Raw genomic sequence first — 23,234 nt, 5'->3', positions numbered from 1 at the left:
AGTGCATTCGCGGCTTTCTTGCCCGGCGCCGGTGACAGCGATACCAGCCAGCCACGCGGCATCTTCCCCGGCACCGGTAGCGTCCATATCAGGTGGCCTAGTCTGGGTTTTCGCCGTCGACTCCAAGCTAGGTTCAAGCCTGCCGCCGGCCGTGTCGTCGATGACACCAGCGCTGTGGAACTCAGATCCGGAGGTGCACCGTGCTCGCGTCTGGCGGTCGTGACCACAAGGTGATTTCCTCGCGTCCGGCCCTGTTATCACTCGCATCTTCTCACATATGTGGGTGATATATATAGCCACGTTCTCTTGTGCGCATAGTGTTGGTTTCTAATCCCATTCTTTCGCGGTTTGTTCTTTTGATCTAGCTGTACGTGCAACGACGTACACTGCCAGCTCCGGGGCTCCTCGATTTTATTTGTCCTGATGACTAGCTAGCTTCTCGTTCATGGTTTGTGCAGGCCTGTAAAGAGGGAGCTGATCCACCCCCGTCCCGTGTGCAACAGAGACTGAACATCTGGGTTCCCTCCCAAGTCGGCGGGTCAGCCCAGCCCAGCCCAGCGCCAAGAAGGAGACCGGATCGATGTGAGAAGCGGATAACGGGAGCAGGGAAGGGGAGTACCGAAGGTGTTGGTGTTTTTTTTTTTTCTTTTTTCATTCACGCGGAACCCCGGAGAAGCAGCAGCCCCTCAAGAGAAACAGCCTGGTCAACTCAATCCATGTGCGAGTGCGACGCGTCGATTCCCTGCTCCCGTCCCGTCCCGTCCCGTCCATGTGCGTTGACCCTCTGGCACCGACCCGCGCGTGCCTAGCTCCCCTTGACATGGACCTTTCTTTTTCTACTCTACGTTCCATTGCTGCGAATGAATTCTGGCCGACTAACCGGCGGCAGCCGGGATTTGAGGATAAAACATTTAAAATTTAGCTACGCTAGTTTCATCAACATTTAAAATTCCGGCCACCATCTCCGCCGTCCACCACGATTCCCATACTACCGCCCGCGAGCCATCACAGGGATCAGATCCTCATCTCACGCACAGCAGCTCCTCCGCGATCAGATCCTCGTCTCACCCGCAGTAGCTCGCCGGAGGCCTCCGCAGCTCCCACGCCGTCTCGTCTTCTTCTTGCTCTCGCTCAGCTCCAATCTTTTCCGATGCTGCCGATCATCCGCTCCACCAGGGCGGCCGCAGGTTATCCGGGCCAAAAGTGAATTAACTAGAACTGAATGTAAAAGTTTGTTTAACCACTCACAGCCAACATCGCGAACAATGCCGTCCGCTTTTCTTTTTTTTTGTTTCCATGGATCTCTCCGACGAAGTAGCGGAAGCGCCAAGTGGAAATGTCATGGTCATGCACCTGTGATTTTTGTTCCTGCTTTGGGTTTTCCGCATTAACTATTTGACTCATGTTTACTTGATTATATTCTATATTTTCATGTTTGGTCAGCATAGATCCTTACTTACCAATTCAGACGAAAAACAAAAGCCTGTACCCGCAAAAATAAAAAAAGCCTGCATCCCAGATAAATTTACCTAGTACTACTGTACCTACACTTCTTCTATACCACAGGGCCAGCAGCACATCTCTCCATTCCGATTCCTTTACTCGCACGGAAAGAATACAAACAACTCGACTTGGCGGCAGGGCTCGGAAATAATACAAACAACTCGACCTCCAGGTTTAACATTCCAAACATAGTATAAAAACACCACCGCCGCGTCCAGACAAGCTCACCTTAAACATGTAATCTACACCAACTAGAGACCTCCACCACCACCACAGCAACCTCATGCTTCTCCAGCCTCCTCCGTTGCCAACTGGAACCTGCAAGACCACAACACGGCCAACAAAGATTAACCTCCAACCGGGAAAGGTTACAGTTACTAACCATCATTTCACCATCTCAACTGCCCAACCCAGCTACTGCTTCAAAAAAATGATGCTAAAAGAGGTAATCTGTACATTTTGCACTACATCTTCTAATGGTGCAGAGGGCAAAAAAGTAACAAAAGGCAATAAGGCCAATCATAATAAACGGCAAATGAACCAATTATGCCCTTTCGCAACAAGGACAGTACATGGTGAAACAGATTGCCAGCAATACATTCTTCTACAAATTGTAACTGACAAAACCGAGACAAATACTGTATGCATTCAGGCTTTATAACTCACAAAATATCTATCTACTTTGTTGAACCACTAGTCCAGATCAGCTCCAAAAAGCTCCAGGTTAATTCAGCTCACATTCGACGCAAGCCAGGTTTAAGCTTTACATTCATCAACTCGACCAAACAACTAGTTTAATAAATACAAGAGTATAGGGATCACCAAAACCCACAAGTGTAGGGATCACAAGACCACTTCATCAGAGAAGCAACTCAGTATGGATGCGCACATTTAGGAATAAAATTTCCATGTACACCACAAAAGCAGCAGCAAGAAAATTAAGCTCCAGAAAATACTCCCAATACAGGACTAAAGCAAAAAATATATATATACATGTTCTTCCTTTGGAGCATACAGGTTGTCAAGTAACAAATCATGCACAGAAACTGTGTTACCTAGGTGCCATGGCACACTCGCTGTCACAGGTATGCCCGATACAAACTAGCACCAAAGAGCCAGTAGTACTCAGGGGAGATAACCAAACCAAGCACTGATATGAAAAGGATCAAACAATCATCCAATGGAAATGAACATTTCGATAACTGAAAAAAGCCATATCTCTGCACCAAAGTAGTACTGTACTTGAATTCACTCAGATAATTGCATAAGTTGCTTTGCCGAGGAAAGAAACAAACATCTCTAGTCCAAAAAGATAAGCCTTGTTATTACTTAAAATTTTGGAGCTTCTATTATGTACTGCGTTCAGCCCCTACTACTTTAGCAACGGACCACATTTAACAAACATACAAGCTTTGATTTGGTAACAGACCAACACAGATTAACCTCCAAATGGAAAACGTAACAACTACTAAACATTATTTCACTTATTGATTTGGATAGAGAAATGATCACCTGTTTATCTCCACAAGTTAGTTTATCTCGTCCCCTTCCATCAGGACATCTTCCAGTTTGCTGCATCATAATAGTGCATTCAAAAAGAACAACGAGTAACCATCAATTGTCAAAGATTAACAAATCTGGAAGCTGTTGTCATGCACTCTTGAGTCATTCAACTTACCATCACTCTTCTATTTTCATCCTTCAGTACTGCATGCTGTTCTTCTTGGCCACAGTCTTGTTTTCTTTCAGCACTTGTATTTCCTACATGGTGCACAAAGAGTGAGTCAGCAACTGAGTGCAAAATCTTTCACAAAAACGTGCAATATGGGATGCAATCATAAAAATGGCATTGGTCCTCACTCTAAATGGCCTATGAATTGTTCTCTTGAGCTTTTCCCTTGCTCTGTATTCACTGGGATACCACATTACTAACATCAGCTTCCGTACTCTGTATTCACTGGGATGCAAAATCTTGCGATTTGAGGCTTGCTTTGTCAGCTGATCACCATACAACACATTCTTCTTGTCGCCGTCGTCATGATCGTTAGGCTGCAATGGTGTTCCTCCTCCTCACGCTTTCCCTATGAGGCCGCCTCCCAATGTCGCTCTCTTCAGTTCCTCCTCCTCCGATGAGCTTTTAACCTGAAAATGAACAAGTTTTTAGTACTGTCTATGCATAGCAAACAGCAAACAGTCAAAACAAAATAGCAAAATGGAAACTCTGAAAGATAGCATGTATGTCTCCTTTGTACCAAATTGGCATGCACTAGATTATCTCTCTTTTGTACTCAATACCAAAATGGAAGCTTCAATACCCTTCAACTCGTACAAAAAAGGGGCAAAAAATGAGGCGCTCATGCAAAGTACTACTGCCTACAAGAAGAACATCAGGCACCATTACAGATTGCACAGAACTATAATGTGTATATTTACCCAGATATACACAGCTATACATTTGTATGCACCACCAACCTCATCCCTAATTGTAAAAGAAAGAGAGAAAAAACACTGAAAGATAGCATCAGTTGATAGAGATCCAACTTTATTTTCTTCAATGAAGTGACAGCACAGATTCAATGAGCGTCGCTGTTATGCCTAATTTTCTATACAGGTCTTGTTATAACGATTTCTTTCTTTCTCTTTACCAATTTGAGTAGCAATGTCATAATTTCCAAAGCTCAGCTTTTTTGCTCTGATTTTAGATTGTAAAAAACATGTACAGCAAACAAAATTAGGAGGCATACACTCAAACCTAACTGAACCAACCCATGCATGAAGCAATTCATGAAGCATCCGATATGCTCAAATTATTATTCTGCATTGGATTAAAAAAAAGTGCAAGCTCTTACTACCTCAAGTGCTCAACACACAAAACAAACATAGATATGAATGAGGGATTTACTAGCTCTCCTCCCTTTGGCAGAACAAGGGCTGTGGGTGAAGGCAAGGAGCAGTAGCAGCATGTTTGGATCATCAGCTTTGTCGGGTCAGAGGTGTTAACACGCCTCTCAGATCTTGGTCGGAACAGGGAGGAGGCTAGAGCTAGAGCAGGAGCACACATGGTAGAGAAACGTACAATACAGAGCATCAAAGAGCATGAACCAATGGAATCATCTACACCAGGCTCACAATGTGCGTGAGAAAATATGGGAGTAAAATGAACAAATCATGCACATAAATCAAACACAGCAGATGTCCAACTTGAGATACTAGGAACCCTTATGCATCAAATTCGCTACAGAAAACATGACTAGTAGCAATATTCAGCACCCAAATAAATCATAGGCAGACAGAGCAAAATTTCGACCTTGAGATGCCAATGTCGGAGTCAAGGACATGTCCCTTCCGTTGTGCGAGGAGGCAGGCACATCTTATCCCGGGCAACCACCTCTCCGTCCCCCACCACGAGCATCCCGCCGTGGCTGCTGCCATCGGAGGCGTCGGTGAAGGCCAGGGTCGCTGGGAGTCGATGCGAGGACATCTCCCCTCCATCTAGGCCTGATCCTACTGGTTGCTCCCGTTGTGCGAGGAGGCACATCTTATCCCGCCGTGGCTGCTGCCATCCGAGGCGTCGGTGAAGGGGTGCCCCGCGCGGAGCCGGCCTGGTCACCACCACCACCCGCTGCAGGGGTGCCACCGCCGTCGTGGACCTCCCGCCGGTGACGCCCAATCTTGCCTCCGCCTCACCAACATCCTCTGCCGCGCCGCCGCCCGGCATGGAGGAAAAAGGCCAAAGCTTTCTCCAGTGGGGGGGGCGATTTGGGTGGCTACAATCGGTGGGATAGAGAGAGGGGGTTCCGGGGAGGTGGTCGGCGGGGCGAGGAGTTGCCGGCGGCGGATGTGGAGGAAATGGGTTCGGTGGGAGGGAGGAGGCGCCGGTGGGTGGCTCGAGTTTTGCTCAACTTTGTTCATGTCCAAGGGCTAATCCCACGGATCAAGGACGAAACTTAATTGAGCTACAAAATCTGGGAGTATATAGAATTAATGTGTCGTGATTTAGGGGTGATTTTTTTCCCACGCCCAATCAACTTCCTAGTTTATAGGGGAGAGCCATCCTGGAAATTATTTACGAACACAAAATGTATTGATGGAATGGGGTAGTACTATTTGTTTTTACCCAATCAACTTCCGAGTTTATAGCAAGTAATCCGGGTAATTAATTAATTTGGGGTGTGGCTAAATTAATAACTTGCCAAAATGTTTTAGCCGCCGACAACCAAGGCAACACCGCCGACCATCCCATGCCAGTCGAGGCAACGCGGCGAGATGCCTTGCAACCGGCCAACCCTCCACCGGCGATAACAAAGATCACAGAGAGGGAAAGGAGACACGCATCTGGTCCGTCCCACCTCGCACCTCCACCGCTCGCATGGCCCGTCACCAGCGGCCACCACCACCACCATTGCCAGGACGCCGCCCAGACCGGCGCCCAGGTTGCCGTCCAACGCGCTGTCGATGCCCTAGGCGCGCTGCCGCTCACGACGTCGAGCGCGCCGCTCACACCGCCGCGCATCGAGCAGCCAGCACGCCGTGGTGCCCGGCGAGCGCACCACACCCAACTAGCGAGGATCCTTCCCGCACCGATCCACCCCGCTAGGGGACGAGCAAGCCCCGCCGCCGCCGACAACGACCAGGCAGAGCCCAACCGCGCCCCATGGCGGCGGCTATCTAGGGTTTCCCCCTGTCGCCACGCGGGGGCGAGAGGAGGAAACCTAATAATCGTTACGAACCTCAGAGTTTCCAAATCAAACCATGAACACCAATCATGTTTTGCTGAACCTTTGTTTGTTGATGGCCCATGGCTGCCCTCCACCTAATAATCGTCGCGGCCGTCCACTTCAATAAGATTTGAAATCCATCCAAGTGTTCGACGCTGGTGGGGGCTAGCGGCAGGGTAAGCCTGATTACGGGAGCGGATCATGCAGTACTCGCGGATCGTCATCTAATGTTGTCTGGTTGCTATTAAGTAAGAAACTAGGAACATCACATGTTGGGTCTTTTTTAAATATTCCAAACAGTCTTTAACTATGTAGCCTTGTGAAGTCTGGTGCTTGGTATGCTGACATTTGATCATCAATCTGCAGGATCTGCCCTTCAGATCGACCAAAGTACCTTGTGACTTTCACGGCAGCATGGTATGGGTGGATCGCGCGAGGGATCGATGTTTCATCTGGGTCAATCTGGAACAAGTCTGTATGCCGTTTCAACATTTTTTTTGGAGGACGTTTCAGCTAGATTAGTGGAGATTACCGCGCAGCCCAAAACGAAAATTTTGGCGCTATATTTGGAAACCAATTAAGTCCCAATCGATCCAATTATTTGCGGGGTCTTAGTTTTTCCCTTATTTTCCGCTGTGTGTGCGTGTATGGTAGCAACACTGCGTCTGTATGCACAAATGAAAGATAAGTGATATACTAATTTATCCTCCGCAAACCGATGGACCTTCTCATCTGATCGACCTGGTCCATTTGAGACACAAAAATGTGCAGTTAATTATGAGAAAGAAACTAAGCTAATAAGTCAATGCAAGTTTAATTAGTCATAGTACTCAACATTTTGCCATGACATTTCCTCGTTTTGCAACATTCAGACCACAAATCAAACAATATAGTAGTAGTAGAATAAATGTTCGTACAGCCACACGATCCAACCTTCCTGACAAGTCTAACCCAAAGAAACGCGAACCAGGAACAAACATCACACACGTGCACATGGAGTACTACCCAAATTGTTACAACTTCCAAAGCCTGGAGCATTACAAAAATGGATTTTACAACATCGAGTACAACCGAATATTACAAGGACCGAAGAGCGGCACTACACACGACGGGACACCTGGTTCGCGCTTCCCAACTACAGCACCAAGAAGATTACATGCAGAAAGTGAAAGGATCTGGGCAGGTCCTTCTTTCTAGCCTTCTTGCTCTTCTTTCTTTACATGCTGAAAAAAAGGAAGTTGTGTTACTCTTTCTTATTAAAACTAGGAACATCCAGCACAGGCATCAATGAGCTTCCTAACAGAATTCATTTTAGGAATCAGCTAAGCAAAACAATAATAATCCCGGCACTTAATATGGATCGGAACTTAGCCACTTTAGTGCAGATCAGCTCCAAACAAGCGTAACCAGACACATTAATAATAGTAACTCAAGATCAAGGTTCAGCCCAAATTATATGAAAATTTTGGTTTAGTGTGACTCCAGGTTCTACCTCTAGCTTCAAACATTAATCTAAACAGATAGCTTCAAACAGGTGCAACCAGCCTCTTGAAAACAACGCATAGCATGATCTCAAAGAAATGGAAAGGACATAAGAGGTGACACTCTCATAGCACCAACATATAGCCATGGTATGGTCCTAAACCAGCCTCAACTAAATCAAGAGTTGGTGTCATGGCTACCCGAGTACTCACCTAAACCCACGGATTCGAAGAAGAAGGAACCGCTGCCTGCCGGCCAGATCCGGCAGCCATGGCTACCTTCTGGGCCAGCTCAATTTATCCCTGGAATACAAAAACGAAAAGACAAATTATTTTGGAGCTCAAGTTACAGGAATCAGGAACTGGTCTAATTCCAAACTTCTAATTTACACAAGGAACTGATAAAGCTAAAACAATTTCCAAGAAAGGCAACAGATCCTTATCGATGATTGATTCTGCTTCCTATCTAGCACTTGTCAACAATTACTTCTTTCTACTTGTTTACAAAGATCAGCAGGATTTTATTTAATAAATAGAACTAGTCATTAAGCTACTAAGTAGCAAGGATGTTCGAAATTAATTAGCAAGGGAGTGCTCAAAATTTTGGCAAGACCTTGCCTGTTTTTTGGACATCCAAACCTACACAGCAAATATCATACGTCAATTAAGACAATGGTGCATACGACACAGCCCATGTGACACAAACATATAATCAACGAAAATGTCCGCATCACCGGACAATACCGGGCAAAGTTGATGCACAGCAGCATGCAAGTTACATACAACATAACATGCATCATAACCAGTTCATTAAGGCGCTAGAAAGGAAGCCGGCCAAGCTTGTCCCCAGGGTCTTCCAGCTTCCTTCCAAGTGATGGCCTGCAGCCACAGGTTCCAGCTGCGACACATGTCTCTCATTTAGTCCTCATTTTCCTTGAACAAGAACAAAACATGATGGTCAGCTAGGGCGGATTTAGCAAGAAGGATCAGATTTCGAAATTGGCCTAACATGTCAATAGAATTGCAAAACACCAACACAAACATGGCTTGATGGTGTCACGGATCATCATGTCAAAAACAAGACTTGTGGAGACTTGAATGTACTATGGCATCCATATCATAAATCCACGGAGTCTAGTGCCATGGCCACCCGAGGACTCACCTAAACCCACGGAGTCGAAAAAGAAGGCCACCGCATCCTTCCAGCCGGATCTGGCAGCCATCGCTACCTCCTGACAAGCTCCAGCTCCACTTCTCCCCTGATAAATACAAAAAACAAAAGGAAAATTTATTTTCGAGCTCTAGTTACATGAATCAGGGGCAAAGATATCATCTCGAGCACATGGCTAATCAGCGAGAGAACTAGGCAACAATCAACGTCATGGCAAAGCTGATGCATGGCAGCATACCAAGTGACTCTAGCATCTTATCACACTCATCTAGAATGAAATGCCTGACATTCTTACAACTATATGCTCACGTGTGAGAGGTGCACACTGACAATGTCATCGTGGGGAAGAACTAGGTTCGTGCACGGCAGGAAGATGGGGGAAAGGTGAGGACCTTATTCTGTGGGCGTCGCCGTGGTCGGGTTCTCCTGGACGATCATGTCCAGGTCGCCGACTCATGGTGCGTGGTCGTCGGCGTCTCCTTGGCCGTGCTGGCGAGCACACAGTCACCAGCAGAGCAGCAGATGGGGGAGGCCGGCCATGACCCCTCCAAAATTTCTGCACGGGACAGAGCATGAGCAATAGGAATAAAATCAAGGTCAGGAAACGGAGATCGGGACTTGACCGAGGAGGGAGAGGTAGACGCGGACGCCATGGAGGAGGTCCAGCGCCGGCTTGAGCCTCGGGCGGTGCTCCTCGACGGCGACGGCTTGAGCCTCGGGCGGTGCTACTCGACGGCGACGGCGTGTCCAGGAGGCGATGAGCAAGGGTTGGACAGCGGGGCGGAGGGAATTTGGTGGGTGGGGATGTCCGGCATCGAGGGAGATGGGTGGGCGGCGAGCGGCGGCCGGCGGCAGGAGTTGAGGCGGCGGCGAGGGGAAGTTGGAGGATGCGCTTCGTTTGGCCCAAAACAAAACCTAGATGAGGACCTCTCGTCTTGGCCCAACTCAATAATTTCGATGGCTTTTTTTTCATGTGAATTTTGGAATTTCAGATAGCGCGGGATTCTGCCAATTAGACGAGTCACTTTACTCACCTACCATAAGATCGATCAAGTGTCCAAAAATTGAAAGGATTTTTAGCAGCATGCATCCTGGCTCACGTATACGCTCAATTGAATCAATCGAGCTAGCTTCATAGTATATACGCTCCAAACTTGGAATTCAACCATACATCCACGCACACGAGTCCACTGAGTTTACACTACTGGTGTAACACCACTAACTCTATAAATCAAGCTACTAGTATATCTTCAAGCGGATATTCACTTCGGCTCAGACTAACTTTGTAGCACTTGATTAGACAGTCAAATTATTAAGAACGGCGACATTTTTATGATATATTGAGAATGGTAAAGTCAGCTGAGAAATCAGATTTAATTTCCATGCAGATTAATTTAGACATTATTATATGCTTTTTCACCAGCTAAAAATTAGTTAGCGCCACGAATCAAAAATTAATTAATATTAGTGCTCAGAATTTAGTTATCATCAAAATTGGAATCTCTACATCATATCGGAAGTTTCGCTTGAGTTAATTTCTAGTGTTTGACGAAACGCGTGCTCCTTTTAACCCGTAAATTAAGTCGAGAAACCATGAATCACAAGATCACTCTAAACTATAATAAAGTTTACGGATTGATAATTCTATGCTACGATCACCATATGTAGCAGGAGTGTCATGGGCAAAGCTAGCTAGAGTAGTAGGCTAGTACCCAAGTTCGGTTTGAAGGAAAGGAAATAGACGCTGGATTTAACAATTGCTTATTGCGTGCACTAATTAATTGCATATGTCTCATTTCTTGAAATACTCCCTCCCTGTATAAAATGTTATTTAGATTTATCTATTTTTATATATATTTATAGACATTTTTTTAAGGCATATTTGTATGGACAGAGGTAATAGCATTAATTATCCGGCCATGTGTCCACGTAGAAACTTTTTTGACCAAGTAGTAACCCCCAATTCCACGCCATCGACCCCAATTCTTGCAAGAACTTGACATATTTTTTGGAGTTTTCACGTTCCTGTGACCTATTATAACACAAATAAAAAAGGAAGGTCACATGAAATCACCACTTTCAACGAAGAGCTGGGAGTTAGACGTCACGGGTCCTGTGGGGACAGGGTTTCGATTCAAATTGCACGAGGAATGGTCAAAACTCTTATTCTCGTTGACTATCTCACGCGAAGATTTCGGACTCATATTTCATAACCCCACTTTTGAGGCCACTAGCCGGTCTCTTGTAAGTGCTTTGCCTCTTTTAGGGATTTCATGTTGCTATGATCGACCCATTATGATACAACGAAAGAGGAAAGCCACATTGAATCACCACATTCAACGAAAATATACTAGGTAATATGAAACTCACATGGAATCACCACTTTCGATGGACAACTACAAGGTAGACGTCGCGGGTCCCAAGGAACAAGGTTTCCCCTAAAATCACGTGTGGAATGGTCAAAACTCTTACTCTCGTTCATGGGGGTGATGGGAATTTAAGTGTGGTGTAAATAAGAAAGACCAATACATAACTATGAAGTGGCACTTTCTTCGTAAACATGATTGTCTCGTGTGAAGTTTCTCGACTCATAGTGCATAGCATCCACTTCAACTCCAATAGCCAATCTCTTGTAAGTACTTGGCCTCTTTTGGGATTTCATGTTCTTATACCCATCATGACACAATAAAAGAGGAAAGTCACATTGAATCGCCACTTTCCATGGAAAGCTAATGGGTGATATGAAACTCACATGGAATCAACACTTTTGATGGACAGCTACAAGGTGGTTCGCGGGACCCAAGGAACAAGGTTTCTCCTAAAATTGCGCGAGGAAGGGTAAAAAATCTTCCCCTTTTGATTGAGGTCATGATATGGGTATAGAAGGGTGGTGTAAAAAGACAATACACAACTCTAAAGTGACACTTATTTCACACTTAAAGACACTATAAGTCACGGAGCTTTTAGATTTGTGGTGCAAAAACTACGCTCCGAGACCACAAACCCAACTCCTATAAAGGGGTACCTAGTTCACAAAAATAACTACCCTAGAAAGGAAATTCTAGACTGATAGTGCAAAACGCTCACTTCGAAGCCACTCGCACAACTTTTGTAAGAACTTGGCCTCTTTTGCGGGGTTTCATGGTATTGCGACCCATTATAACTCAAAAAATGTAAAGTTACGTGGAATTAGCACTCTCGATGGAAAGCTAGGGGGAAACATCACGGGGCCTGCAAAACAGAGGAACACATGAAATCATGCCAAAACCCATTGAAAACTCTTCCCTTGTGGTATGGGGCCCTAATATGAGTATATATGGGTTTTCTAAAGCGAACAAGACAAACATAACTTTGATGTAGCAACCGATTCACAAATAGGACTATTATACATACAAGTTATGGGCTAATGGTGCATAACCTCAATTCGAGGCCATTGACACTACTATTGTAAGAACTTGATCTTTTTTCATTTTTATGTTCTTATGACATTTTGAAATAATGCATATAGAAAATTCACATGGAATCTCAAGTTCTGACGGGAATCCAATGGGTAGATGTTGTGGGGGCCATGGAATAGGGTTTCAGATGAAATCGAGAGAGCAAGGTTGTGAAACCCACCCATCTTGCATGTTCCTGTGACCTATTATAACACAAATAAAAAGGAAGGTCACATGAAATCACCACTTTCAACGAAGAGATGGGAGTTAGACGTCGTGGGTTCCATGGGACAGGGTTTCGATTCAAATTGCACGAGGAATGGTCAAAACTCTTATTCTCGTTGACTATCTCACGTGAAGATTCCGGACTCATAGTGCACTTTCGAGGCCACTGGCCGATCTCTTGTAAGCGCTTTGCCTCTTTTGGGGATTTCATGTTGCTATGACCCATTATGACAGAACGAAAGAGGAAAGCCACATTGAATCACCACATTCGATGAAAAGATACTAGGTAATATGAAATTCACATGGAATCACCACTTTCGATGGACAATTACAAGGTAGACATCGCGGGTCCCAAGGAACAAGGTTTTCCCTAAAATAGCATGTGGGATGGTCAAAACTCTTACTCTCGTTCATGGGGGTGATATGGGTATTTAAATGTGGTGTAAATAAGAAAGACCAATACATAACTATGAAGTGGCACTTCCTTCGCAAACATGACTATCTCGTGTGAAGTTTCTGGACTCATAGTGCATAGCACCCACTTCGAGTCCAATGGCCAATCTCTTGTAAGTACTTGGCCTCTTTTGGATATTTCATGTTCCTATACCCATCATGACACAATAAAAGAGGAAAGCCACATTGAATCACCACTTTCCACGGGAAGCTAATGGGTAATATGAAACTCAAATGGAATCAACACTTTCGATGGACACCTACAAGGTAGTTCGCGGGACCCAAGGAACAAGGTTTCTCCTAAAATACGCGAGGAAGGGTAAAAAAATCTTCCCCTTCTGATTGAGGTCATGATATGGGTATAGAAAGGTGATGTAAAAAGACAATGCACAACTCTAAAGTGACACTTCCTTCACACTTAAAACACTATAAGTCACGACACTTTTAGACTTGTGGTGCAAAAAACTACGCTCCGAAGCGACCGACCCAACTCTTGCAAAGTGGTACCTAGTTTACACAAATAACTACCCAAAACAAAAATTCTAGACTTATAGTGCAAAACGCTCACTTCGAAGCCACAAGGACAACTTTTGTAAGAACTTGGCCTCTTTTGCGGGTTTCATGGTATTGCGACCCATTATAACTCAAAAAGAGTAAATTCACGTGGAATCACCACTCTAGACGGAAAGCTAGGGGGAAACATCACGGGGCCTGCAAAATAGATGAACACATGAAATCACACCAAAAACCATCGAAAACTCTTCCCTTGTTATAAGGAGTCCTAGTATGAGTATATATGGGTTTTCTAAAGCGGAGAAGACAAACATAACTTTGATGTAGCACCCGATTGACAAATAGGACTATTATACATACAAGTTATGGGCTAATGGTGCATAACCTCACTTCGAGGCCATTGACCCTACTATTGTAAGAACTTGATCTTTTTTTCATTTTTATGTTCTTATAACCTTTTCAAATAATGCATATAGAAAATTCTCATGGAATCCCTAGTTTCGACACGAATCTAGTGGGTAGATGTCGTGGGCCCATGGAATAGGGTTTCACATGAAATCACGGGGGAAAAGGTTGGGAAACCCACCCATCTTCCAGGTGTGAACATGACGCCTCTACCTTATATCCCGTCGTCGCGCGGTCGCGCCGCCACCACGCTGGTGACCTAGCCCCGCACCTCGCCGGCTACCAGCATCCTTGGCGCCCCTGCTCCTCCTCCCTCGTCTCACCCTCTGGTGGTCCCTCTACACTGCCTCATCCCCTACATCCTGAATTGTCGCCCCCTGCCAGCACCTACACCTGCATCGTGCGCCTCTGTGTTGGTTCTACGGCATCGCGTCGTCCCCCAAAACGCAGACTCCCAGGTCGTCGTACTGTGCTACGCTGCTCATGGATCATCCGACAACTCCGGTTCCCCACTCGCTTCTGCATGGAGCCGCCACACCGCACCTCCGCTTCCTCATCATCGAAGGGCTCATCTGCGCACCTCCTCCGAAATCCGGATGGACGATGGCGCTACTCATCAAGGCGCCCCGCCGCCGTAGTGCTCCGTCCCCACTTCTGGTGTGGCCATGGACGCAAAGGATGCAACGTTGCACTGTTGCTTCTAAGTTAGGCAACATGTGGTGCGATAGCAATTTGACGCTGCTTCGAACGGAGGCAGTCGATGCTACAAGGGTCGGGCGGCGATGCTACTAGTGGCATACGATGGAGCTTCCACAAGCCACGACGATGTTGCGAGTGGCGTCGATTAGTGCTTCCCAGGGCGTCGGGTGCTGCTACCATCAGCTTGGGCTGATGTTGCGACATGCGACAACAATGCTACCACCGCGAGGGAGGGTGCTACAAGGAGGAACCAACAGTGGCGCAAGGACCTTGCTGGAGATCTCGTAAATTTGCTTTCCGGTACTACAATAGAATAATTGGTTTCGTATGATTGTTGTGTTGTTGTGCTATAAGGTTCCTCAGACGAGGCCGGGTTTGGTATTAGTACATACTTTTTGCAACAAGGTCTCAAGTGAGTCTCCACGAAGTCTCCGGCAAACTCCGTGTCAATGAGTGTTTTCTTTTGGTTTTAGGTGAACACTTTTTTGGCTTCAATGAAGTAAAAAAAAGGGTTATTTTTGCTTCAATAAAGCAAAAGTGGGATTTGCGGCAAAATTGGACATATAAGTTGATCTAATTGCTCAGAGTGGTTTGATCCAATGGCGGGAGACCTGGAGGCTATGGGGTTTTGATCGTTTGGACGATTGTCAGCACGGTGAAGATTGCAGGGAAAAGCTCTCCACCGCTATACCTTCAAAAACAAAAAAAAATAAGAACACAGTCATATGGTTATTAATTTTTTTGTACGGTGTAATGTCATGAGCCGAATATATATATAGTTAGCCAATAGCCATGCATATTTGTCCAAGATGAATGAGCCATTTCCTTGGCCACCGACATGCCACAAAAGTAGAGGCTCAATAAAATCTTCTCAACGAATGAAAAACGCTCATCATCAACCTCAATAAAATGCACGTACTTTAAAGCAATGCAAATCTGTGAGTCAATCACGTCCTAGTAGCAAGCTCTCACGCAGGACGTACGCCATGGTTTGAACGTCATGGAAAAAAGGCAAGAAATCCACGTGAGTTAATTACTATGTGTCTCCTCCGCGATTAAAGCAAGTCCAGCAAGGCAAATCAATTAAAACAATGCAAATCTGTTGCCGCTATCTTCTCAACTCCTTATCTGGAAACCCAGCGGCGACATGCATGGCGAGAGTCCCCGATATGATCCCTCCCTCTCCATCCGATGGCTGCCGGCTCACCTCGCGCTCCTCACGCGGATCGTGCCCCCATCCATGGTCTCTCCGCGTTCGCCGCTCAACCCCCTGCTCGCACCTGCCCGCGCTCGCTCCCTATAAATTCTCCACGGGGATTGTCGTGCTCATCATCCTCTAATGTCTTCTCATACTTCATCCCCAAACTCCTCTTCCTCAGCCAATATTGTGTCGATCTTACCAGTTTATAAATCCCATCTAGTCCACGGTGCATGATGCCGGCAAGACATACTGGTGTGGGTTGGACATGTATAGTGGCTGCTAGGCATGGTGAGGACGGCCATGCCGGCGGACATGGCGCATGGTCAGGAGATGCTCGTCTCCGGCGGACATGACGCATGGTGAGGAGATATCTCGGTCTCCCTAAGAACTGTCTTTTCTTAATCTAACTCGGCACAATTCCGTTTGGGTAATAAAACCACTATACTTGTGTTGTAGTGCTGGGAGATATGGTGCTAGCTGCTGGATGTGGAATCGAAGCCGATGCATTTATGTGCCGGTAAGATCTCTTGCCAAGCAAGATGCACGAGTTTGATGTCTTTGCCTTCTTATTGATTCCAATCCCTGCATTCATCATCTCCCAAAATTTCTGTATTAACAATCAATCATGTCTGTTTCTCCGTCATAACTCTTTATTTTCCACAGCTCACTTGATTGGACTTTGAGGTTCAGCTAAGATTGCATTGAGGCATCAGTAAATAAATAGGAATAATTGGAAAATTGTATAACTAGCCGAAAACTGAACCTTGATCTCTGAATTTTCAAACTCTGAAACCTGCTGGTTGTCTCTCTTTGTAAATGTATAAAGTAGTTCTCCGCAAAAAAAATGTATAAAGTAGTTATTAGTATATGTTCACTTGTGCACTTATGTCTCTTCCGTTCAGAATCTGTGTCTCCATCAATTTAAAAGCTCATCAAATACAGTCATGCTATGGACTAGTTTTTTTAACCCTGCAACTCTGTAACCAGCTAGGTGAGATGTACAGCAAACTGAACAAGACTTTGATATCTGAACTTTATCTCAGCACTTCTTTGTATCTTCCATGCACGTTGCCAGCGAGGCATGTCGGTGTGTTCGTACAGTCGGCCGCGGTACATTGTTGGATCTGTTCTTGGAAGTCGGAAGTACATATCTGGAGGCTACCTGTTCAAGACACATGCGGACGGGGCGGCGGTGGCAACCGTGGGTGCTAACATCTCAAACTCATTTCTTCTTGATCTAACTTCAGTACAATTGTAGTAGTGGTAACTAAAGCCCGGTGTTGCAGCTGATGTAGGTAAAGTGGTGCTGATAGTTCGTGTACTAGTCTTTGCAGTTTGCATCAGTGGGAGATTTAGTGCTGTTGGAGATTCGTCCTCACCACCAACCACTTGCAGGTTTGTGTACTAGTAAATAGTAATGCACTATTATTCTTTCCAATCCCAAGACTAATCTTGTAAAAAATTCTTATTAGTAATTATGTTTTCTTAGAGAGAGATCTGGTCTCTGATATTTCTTTTATGTCCTATAATTGGGTTTCCCTCTCTTATTTTTTTCGGTTAACTAGATTGAATCTTGAGGTCTAGGTACGATAGGAGATGAGATGCCATTTCTATCCTAAATTGAGCCTCATGAGGCATGCATGCATCAATAAATAAATAGGAATAAGATGAAAATTATATCATATTCTGTTTCAGAATAAATTTACTTGGTACAGCAGTAAGTATTTTTTTGATCTCCATGTAAATTAGCAGTACATATTTAGATCTCATTGTGACATGGTCTTCTGGTACAAAATTTGTGCATGTCGTTTATGATCCAACTTTTATATGTACACAATTTCAGTTTTTTTCTCCATGTCAGCTCCATCAATTTTAAATATGACTGTAACCTGGGTGAGATGTACAGGTAACTGAACTTTTATCTGAACCTGGCTGTCCCAGACTCCCAATGCTGCCACCTTGGTAAAAAACAATTCTTCGTGAAGAGTAGACTGTGAGCATGTTGGGCCAATGTCCACTGGAGATCCATCAGCCCAGTCACGACCCTAAATTGTTGCTGCCGCCACCAACTCCAATGCTCAGGCAACACTTCTGCCGCAGCTCCTCACCTCGCCGGTCGGCATATCCTCCGTGGCCGCCTATTCTCGTCAATCTCCGGCACTTCCTCACCTTGCCGGAACCATCTACCATGTGCCCCCAGTTTGTACCCCACTCTCACCCCTGCCCAGGAGCAATGGCGTCACGGCCGATTTCTTCGCCGGCGCGCGCGTGCTGCCTAACTCTCCTGGACGCGCTGCGGGCATCGCCGATGCGGTTCGGTCCACGCCGGCGAGGGTGGTTTAGGCCACCAGGACGCGCCGGCGGCGGCAACGCGAGCCACGGAGGGCCATTGCCTGCTCCCTGCGAGGAGCATCTCCTCAGTTGATGGGACAGTGTTGTTTTGTGGTCTCTACCCTGAGCTGCCAAGTCCAGCAGCCGCAGCTCACCAGCCTCTTCGGGTGATTATGTTCGACCGTGGGCGCCTTTGCGGTTCAGGAGGTCGTCGAAATCTGCATCTCAAGGTACTGGCTGTAGCTAGGCAAGCTCGAATAGATTGATGTTCGATGAATATGCTGCTTTGTTTGTCAGCGTTAGGTGTATTCAGTTCAACTGTGTTTAATTTTGGATGAACAAATCTGTCTAGCAGTTGCAACTTAATTTGAGAGACGGAAAGATGTTTGGTGTTCTGTAATTAAAATTAGCCTGAGCGTGAAAAAGAAAATGTTGCATGAATATTTGTATGTTCATGGATATAGGCCATCATCTCCTTGTTCTACAATGCACCGGTTGTGGTATATATGCACCGGTTATCTATCATGCTATTGTGCTTATAACTGGAAGTGTTTAAATTGATCCAGCTCGATGTACAGTTTCAGAGATCTTAATTTGATATGCTGACTTTTGTGAGTGATTCTGGTGTTTGATGATTTAAGGTAGTAGATGTATACAGTTCAAATGTAGTATGTGTAGAACCTTTTACAAATTATCTGATGCTGGTTCTATTATTGTCTATCAACTGAGATTGTGTTAATATTGCAACTGATATAATTCTTGGGTGCATTTTTTGGTCCTTTGTTTGTGGATCCTAGCTTTCTTTTTGTGCTATTGTTGAGCGTGTCATGTGATTTTGTATTTCAATTAAATAATTAGGTATGATGGTAGCAGGTGCAATTTTTCAATATTTAGCTTCCAGCCGCATCTTTGCTTCCTTAAACGTTCATTTTTTTCTATCAGAAGGAGATCATGATTTGAATCTAGCACTAGATGGTCTTGTTCTTTATTGTAACACAAAACTCACTTCGGAACCAATGCTTGCAATCAGTGACAAGCGAGTGAATGAATCAACAAATATGAGTTTTCCATGTGTGACGATCTGCAAAGATCCATGCTTACATGATTGACCATCTGAAAAAGTAGATGCATGCAATGATGCGGAAAACCAAGGCTCAACGGTGCCTCATCGACAACATATAAGATGAATTTGAAAAGGTACTCTTCAAGACCCACTGGTCGGGGTGTTCTATGTCGTACCGGAATCAAATTAATTCACGATACAATGTTTTCATGTCTGCGGATCTGGATTCAAATTGTTTCCATTCTTCTCCTAATTTCCGCTCACTCTAATATGTTCGAAATCTTGTGGAAACATGTCGAGAAGTAATACCATCTTCCAATTCAGTAATTGAGCTTTATGAACTAGTACTGTCGTAAATCTATCATGTAAATTATTACACTACTGTATGCTGCGGTAGCAGTGGCTTGCTTTGATATTGTAAGTTTCTTCAATTTTTGATGAGGTGCTGATCTAGTCATCACATAATTCCCATTGTAGGGGATAGATATTCCAAATTAAAGAATATGTGCTTCTTGTGTGTGTCTCTTTGGAGTATTTTGTTGAGGTAACCCATGTTAGCCCAAAATCCGATGCATGTTTTTCTCACTTGTTGCTCGTTTCAACATAGTCGAAGGATTTCACTTGCCCCATCAAGCATGATTTCACTATTTCAATGTTGCATCAAATTTGGAAGTTATCATGTATCATATGTCTGGATTCTCTTATTACCAAGTTCAGAGTTTCAATATGAATGCCACCATTTCCATGTGTAGGTCAATGAGTTTGTCAAGTGTGCTAGAGGTGCAAAGGTCCATGCATAATTGGCAATCTGAAAAACAAGATTCCTGCAATGATGGTGGAAGCCAAGGCTCAAATAAGTATTAAAAATTGTACCCAGGTGTCCATCTGTGCTAGCTCTGTCTTTTGGTCATGTTGAGGCTTCTCTCTGAAGTATTCGTGAATTTCTTATATTCCTTTGGTGCGAATGACGTGTTTGTCTAGAGGAATATTTGATGCTGGTTTCATTTTTTAACATTCTTGCATTTCATTGTCTCTGCTCTTGCGCTAGTATTTTGGTTTAGGTGCTAGGGCTGTGTTCAATACAGTTTGAGCTTTTTTTCTAGTCTGGGGCACATTTACGTTTGAGTGAGGGGGATGCACTGAATCGCTAGCCTGATGATTAGCATGGAGAACGGAAATCTGAACCCACTTCCCCGTTGAAGCCTGCTTTGGCTGTTGGATATGTTTCGTTGTTTCTTGGTTCTGTTTCTCTTAGTAGTAAATCCCAAACTGGCATACACACACACACATTTACGCATGCTTGCGGACGGGTTTTGCACAAAGCTGGCTAAATGGGCTCCTGAAATGGATGTGTAGAAGCGGAAGTTATAAAGGCTTTGGCAAGACCCCACTTTGTTTAATGTGTATTCCATATTACTCCACCTTGAGTCTGCTTACATTCCATGGTTTACTACCAGGTTTTTGCTGCAGATATCACCATAGTTAGCTCTGTTGGGATCTCAATTCTTGAACAATTCTAGAACTTCCACTATTTTGAAATGACCTGTAAAATGATACATGTCACCACCATTGTTGCTACCTTTTCTTAGCTTGTGTTAGTTTATAACAAAAAAGGTTGACTGTAGTTATTTTGACGACACTTTTTCTATGTTTTCTTCGTAGAGCACCCATGTTTCACTCCGGAGCCTAAATATTTGCAGTAAGTTCCGCAGTGGTGGTGTGCTGCTCTTGTTGCTGGCCGGAGAGGACGTTGTTGTCCTGCACTTCCACGAGCACGAGGTGTCTAGGATGGACACGGTCGCTGGCATCGCCAACAAGTACATTGTCGAGGTACTCTCTCCAATCCTAGTGGTTTGATTGGTATGTTTGCCTAATGAAGATAGTGATCTGTGTGCATTATATGTTCTTGCCAAATGCGAGGAATAGGTTAGGGGTTCCGTCCCTAGTTTGTAATTACAAATAATAAAGTGGTTCATGATTTTTCTTGATTACACTGGCCTTTTTAGCAATTACCTGAACTGGATTTGAGAGACCAAAAAGACAGTCATGAATTGTTTTTTATGTCATCTGGTGTGCATGAATTGATGCATCTGCAGAATTGGTCCTTTTTAATATTGTTATGAACCTATTTTGCTATCCTGATAAGCAAATGGTGAAGTACTCTTCTTGGTTTTCAGTTGCGTGCTCTGTTTTCGTGCTTACAAATTTGCTACCATTTGGTGTACTTGAATTCTTGTTATCATTTTGTCCACTTTAAGTCTGTACTGTTTTTGCAAGGACCAAGCATAGCAGGTGCGCCCATCCATGTGGAAGAGCTTTACCGAACATTGAACTCTTGTTATCATTTTATGTTTAGTTGTTGCGTGCTCTATTTTGATCAGGTTGATATTTTCGTGGATACAAATACTCAAATGATTGCAGGTTTACCAGAATTACAGTTTGTAAACCAAAATATCAAATACATGGTACCTTTGTACTTTAGGCCTTCTTCTGATAGATGAATGCAAGAAATAAGCTACTGCAAATGCTATTGTGTTCTCGAGGCGTTGCAAGGAGCGGTTTAGTTTTTAACTGTATGTATGCATGCACAGACTACTAGCAAGTTGTCTTTGGTCCGTTCCCACGAGCCAGGGTGGCTAAGACTAGTTAGCATGTTGTAAGTTCTACTTAGGATGCGAAATTTATTTCAAAATAAATCTACTATTGATTCATATTGTGGTCAACGAGGATACTGTTACATCTTCATGGTACTTAGAAAACCAGTTTCTTATCTTATTTTCCTTGTCATGGTATGCAGTAGCATATAGTAGGTATTCAGTGCAAGCTCCAAATTTCTGAGTTGTTGTTCTGCAAGTTTTGAGCAACAAAATGGTATCAAAATACAAAGGAAAAACAATCTTGTAGTTATTGTGATTATTTTCTAACAAATTGTTGTTGAATTTTTTTGCAGGTTGGTGGTAGGACAGCTCAAGGGCCTAGACAACATGGAGGATCTATGTACATGGATTGAAAGCCCAACATGAAGCACGCGTCGGTGAGACGACCACCCCAGCTGGAGATAAATTTGCACTTGCTTTCATAAACACATGCATGCTAGTAGACAAACTGATAGCCACTTGAATAAAAACATAAAAAAATAACCATTGTTGATGTTGTTTAACCATGTTCCGTCATGTTGGAAGGCGCGCGAAGCTCTCAAGGCATTCCGCTCCATGTTGTACTGCAGGTGCTCTTCAAGGAAACTACGAATGGTTCATCCATTGTTGGGTGGCTGCCACAATATATAGTGAGGATCTGTCACTGTTCCGTGAGGCAGTGTTGCCTACGTCACCATATGCCAGCGGTGAGGGGGATAACCAGGCGCTAAGCGCTGGCATGGACATCATGGGTCTGCCACTAGCAGTAGCACTTAAATTTGTGTGTGTCAAAGCGACCATATGTTTGTAAATATTTTAGCCAAATGCAAGTTGAGGTCCTCGATCTAGTGTGATCCAAGCAAATTTTTTAGCTATGGAGAAAATCGAGTATGTTGTTACATTATGGGCAACATTGGCTGTTGTTACTCATTTTACAGCAATTTAATATGATTCAGCTGTCCGTTGATCTATGATCAAGCAAATTATGTGACATATATTCTTCTCATGTCGTTGCTTTGTGTTTGTCTGAAGATGTAATAATATATATTGGAACTTTCTCTACCCTGATGGAAACACATGTGAAAAGGTTTTTAATTTACCTCCCTGGAAGCAAAAAAAACAAATAAGATCATGGCTATTGTAAGAACACAAAGAAGGAATAATGTCTGCTTTGTCTAGTGCGAAGAGCGTGTGTTAGGGTCACCTTATGTAACTGTTCAACATAAAGGCTTCCTCCCCTTTTTTCCGATTGTGATTCACTAACGCAACACACTAATACCATACCATACAGGCGTGATTCCCTTTTTTTCCGATTCACTAATACCATATCATACATGCGTGATTCCTTTTTTTGCCGATTGTGATTAACTAAGCAACACACTAGTACCATATCATACA

At 44.3% G+C, this 23,234-nt stretch overlaps 1 protein-coding gene and 1 long non-coding RNA gene across 9 annotated transcripts in view; both read right to left on the bottom strand.

The window, feature by feature from the left end:
• Window positions 1–1,472: 1,472 nt before the first annotated feature.
• The window catches only part of LOC139829867 (uncharacterized), an 81,259-nt gene continuing 59,497 nt past the window's right edge, over window positions 1,473–23,234 (bottom strand). Inside the window, exons 1-5 of one of the 4 annotated variants that reach the window (XR_007863623.2) lie at window positions 4,811–5,395; window positions 3,364–3,645; window positions 3,182–3,264; window positions 3,016–3,075; window positions 1,487–1,821 (exon numbers count right to left, since the gene is read on the bottom strand). Coding sequence is in view for 3 of the 4 variants with exons in the window: in XM_051349961.2 (XP_051205921.1) it covers window positions 1,678–1,821; window positions 3,016–3,075; window positions 3,182–3,264; window positions 4,811–4,841 (318 nt within the window). In the remaining variant the exon portion in view is untranslated. Of the gene's footprint in view, window positions 1,822–3,015; window positions 3,076–3,181; window positions 3,265–3,363; window positions 3,646–4,810; window positions 5,396–23,234 lie in introns of those variants that run through there. The other 3 variants (XM_051349961.2, XM_071824752.1, XM_071824751.1) reach the window with 3 other exon arrangements.
• On the bottom strand, window positions 7,058–9,812 carry LOC127320890 (uncharacterized). Of its 5 annotated transcripts, XR_007863638.2 has the most exons (6): window positions 9,266–9,812; window positions 8,865–8,961; window positions 8,447–8,635; window positions 8,316–8,341; window positions 7,916–8,005; window positions 7,058–7,444 (listed from the first exon to the last, which is right to left on the bottom strand). It is a non-coding gene; the product is annotated as an uncharacterized lncRNA (long non-coding RNA). The 5 variants fall into 5 exon arrangements; XR_007863636.2 differs by having other exon boundaries at window positions 8,316–8,635; XR_007863637.2 differs by having other exon boundaries at window positions 7,916–8,341.

This window comes from Lolium perenne, unplaced genomic scaffold (assembly GCF_019359855.2).
Source record: "Lolium perenne isolate Kyuss_39 unplaced genomic scaffold, Kyuss_2.0 unplaced10, whole genome shotgun sequence".
Classification (NCBI taxonomy): Eukaryota; Viridiplantae; Streptophyta; class Magnoliopsida; order Poales; family Poaceae; genus Lolium; species Lolium perenne.
This window is presented reverse-complemented; position numbering and strand designations above follow the sequence as displayed.